The following is a 3,440-nucleotide window of genomic DNA, read 5'->3' as shown; positions in this document are numbered from 1 at the left end:
CTGTTCTTATTATAATATTCGTATATGCACACACACTACACACTAACAATTACGGTTACTATTAAAACCATGATATACTCCAATTTACATAAAGGGGACGGAGAAGGAAAAAATTTCATACCCTATTATTTTACAACCACAGGCCATTATCATAACAAATATTGAAATATTCAAAAAGTTTTAAAAGTTTTACAAAAGTGTTAAAATATATCAAGTTTAGTAATTTCAGAAATTTTTATAAAGTTTAATAAAGTAATAAAAGAATCCTTATATTCTTAAAATACTTCTAAAATCACAAAAGCAGCAGAAATCATAGTAAATTTCTTATTTACAAGGAAAATTGAATCTTTGCATTTGTCCTCAATCCATCCACAAACTGCATTTTTGCCTTCTGGTTCCTTTTATTCAACCTTTTTTTGCATTCTTATTCTGTTTTTGTGACGGAGTATTTTGTAAGTTTTTTCTTTCCTTCTTCCTACTTTGGTGTTTAGTTCGCATCCTTTACACACTTTGCCTTTTCTCCTGTGCCCTCAAATTTGCAGCTCTCTTTGCAGTTATCTGTTCCTTTCTTTTGGCATGTTTCGTCCGTTCGGGCTGGTATTATGCCGGAGCTGCGCTGCTGTGGCTGCCTTTTCTGCCGTTACACACAATAAAAAGCTGAGGCGCCGACCGGGCTGAGGAGGCATGGTGACACAGCTAAAAAAACTCTGGATCAGTAACAAAATATAAAAAAAAAGTAAATTTAAAAAAATCGGCAACAACGCAAAATACAGAGTTGAAATTTTCAGATGTTGGAAACTTTACTTTAAGAGCGTCACGAAAAGGTGATAATTTTTTTTCTGAATAAGGGTTATGGTCCGCACCAACAAAAAAGACGCTGCATCACTTAAAATTCAAATAAAAATAAAAATTTCTAACCCGGGCAATCACCCTTTCTTCCTTCCATAATTTATATTCTAATTTAAACTCCGCTGTAAACAAAACTTTCAGAAGCAACACCAAAAATTTATAAAAAACCTAATAAAACTAAAAAACAACAAGAAATTAAAATCTTTAATAAAATGCTAACACTAAAGTTCGAAAAAAAAGTTGAAAAAATAAATTCTACCTGTCATGAAATTTCAGACACGAAGGCGGCCAAAAAAAAAAGTTCGAATAATTTAAAGATATTAAAATATATCAAATTTCAGCATATTTTTTAAAGAGGTGTGGGGAAAATAAAAAAGCAACGCTGAAAAAGCAGCAGCCATACTCAGATACAATTTATTATAGACAAGTAAACTGGAATCACGGCATTTAAAGCCTTTATCACCTCCACTTTTGTCCTCACCAATCCATCCGCATTTACGAGGTTGCCCTGCCGGAATTCCATCATTAGCTTTCTCACACTCCTGTTGGTTGCCATAATCAGAGCACTTTTTGCCTGCTTGCTCTCCTGTTGTTGCTGCTGGGCTTTCTGCTTCTGCTTTGGGTTTGCATTCCTTTTTAGTTTTGTCATAATCGCAGCCGTTGGCTGTGCAATCTGTTTCATTGCTGTTGAATTTATTGCATTTATTCTGTGCATCTGCTGATGGTTTCTGGTTGCTTGTTGTGTCTGCTACTGTTACTGCTGTTTGTTCCTTTAGATGAGTTGCGTCGCTTGCGGTGTTGAAGGCCTCTGCATTTAGCTTCGTTATGGCTGCCAGTGCTGCTGTTATTGCGGCTGCTGCTTGCTCACGCGCCTCAAGCTGGTTTGCTAGGTTGTCAAGTTTTCTGATCCATGGCAGTGTTTTTAGGTCTTTCGGGGCTGTCGGCGTGTGGTCGGTGTATTTGACACACACCCCTTGGGTGTTCGAGCCTTTGCAGTCGCCCGCCACGAACGTCCCAATGTAGCCGGCGGTTCCGATGAATTTTACTTGTGAAAGGATTTCGGAGATTAAGGATCGTAGGCTTGCTGCCGTCAGTTGGGCGGCTGGTGTGTGGGGACAGCTGTTGAAGACGTCGTTCCAGGCGCTTGTTCCGGTTAAGCCGTCGCCATTGTTCCATTTGTTAGCGTAGGTTGTTCCCCCTGAGCATACACCAGCTGGGTCTTGTGTGCTCTCGCCTGCGCAAATGCAGAGCAATACAGCACTGACGCTGTGTGCGTTGTGCGTGGCCACATTGCCGGAGCAGCGGCTTTCGCGTGTGCCCGTTGGGTTGGCGGAAAACGCTTTGGCTGGTGTAAATGTTACGACTTCCGCGCTGTTGTCTCCGAATATCGCATCATTTAGGGCTTTGGCTGCCGCTGCCGGAGTCGGTGATTTGAGCGCTTCCGTGTTGTTGTCGATCGTTGCTTTTAGGCTTTCAGCGTCCCTCGCTAGTTTGTTTATTGTTGTCTTTGTGAAGCTTTTTTGGTATGGTGTTAGTTTGTTGAACCCCATCTGTGTGAGTTTCGTTTTTAGAGCTTGATTGTCTTTTGTCGCCTGTTCGGCCTCTGCCCATTTACTCCATTTTCCTTCCCATGATCCTTCATAACCCTTGTCTTTCGGCATGCTCTGCAGCGTTTTGCCGGCGGTTTGGGGGTCCCAGAAAATCTTGCGCCACGTCTCTGGACTCAGCGTCATATTTAGCTGCATTAATTCATCGTAGTCTTGGGCGGCCGTTGAGGGTGCGGGCTCTAGTGCTGGGACCTTGTTTCCAAGGCGTGCTATCTTACAAAGAGTTGTGAATTCTGCCTTGTTGGCGCCTGAGCCGACTGTCGCCTCTATTGGCAGCTGTGAGTTTCTTGCCCAAAAACAGAGGAGCAGAAGTGCATAGCGTTGCATTGGCCTGTTTTGGTCTTCCTGCCCTCGCCGATTTTGTTAAAGGTCAGAAAAGAAGTGTATTGGAATGTGGTTTGTCACGCTGCTTGGAGCTTTTTATTTCAGAACGTAGTGAGGCAGAAGAGTAAATTATATGCCCACAAAGTGTTGAAAAAAGCCGTCAACAGTCAAACTCGGCCCAAATCTTGTCCCGCTGGACGACACTGCGGCTATGAACATTAATGTCAGTGTTGCGAAAACTTCTCAAGAGCCAACTATACTCATCCTCGGTAATGTGGTGTAAAACAATAAGGTTGGGGTTGCCTTCTAAAAATTTGCTGAGTGGCCTTGTCACATCCATCACATAATGACAATCTTGCATATCCACAGTTAATAGCCCGTCGAATTTCAATTTGTTCCTTATAACTTCTCCAACCATAATATCTTCATTAAGTGCTCTAAAATCGATATATGATTCAAAATGTCTGAATTTAATTTGTGATTTTACTAGGTCTTTCAGAGGGTCATAATCAACAATTGCTCTAACTACATCCCTAGATAGTGTAGATGCATAACCAATAGTATGCCATGTAATTTCTTCACTAAAATCTTTATAATATCCAATTGCCCTTCCCATGTTCAATTTTTTTCTTGGAAGCACCTCCAGATATTTTAGATACA

At 41.2% G+C, this 3,440-nt stretch overlaps 1 protein-coding gene and 1 pseudogene across 2 annotated transcripts; both read right to left on the bottom strand.

The window, feature by feature from the left end:
- Positions 1–1,169: 1,169 nt before the first annotated feature.
- TEOVI_000755800 (Trypanosomal VSG domain/Trypanosome variant surface glycoprotein C-terminal domain containing protein, putative) lies at positions 1,170–2,783 on the bottom strand (the record flags this gene model as incomplete). The annotated part of the gene is made up of 1 exon (XM_067223703.1): positions 1,170–2,783. The coding sequence occupies one exon, from the start codon at positions 2,781–2,783 to the stop codon at positions 1,170–1,172; it is 1,614 nt and encodes a 537-aa protein (XP_067079804.1).
- Positions 2,784–2,940: 157 nt separating this feature from the next.
- TEOVI_000755700:pseudogene lies at positions 2,941–3,438 on the bottom strand (annotated as a pseudogene). Its single transcript has one exon. A coding segment is annotated over exon 1 (498 nt).
- Between the last annotated feature and the right edge of the window lie 2 nt (positions 3,439–3,440).

Source organism: Trypanosoma equiperdum (assembly GCF_001457755.1).
Source record: "Trypanosoma equiperdum strain OVI genome assembly, contig: ctg_1944, whole genome shotgun sequence".
Lineage (NCBI taxonomy): Eukaryota > Euglenozoa > Kinetoplastea > Trypanosomatida > Trypanosomatidae > Trypanosoma > Trypanosoma equiperdum.
The sequence above is the reverse complement of the archived record's forward strand: the minus strand, read 5'-3'. Positions and strand labels throughout refer to the sequence as shown.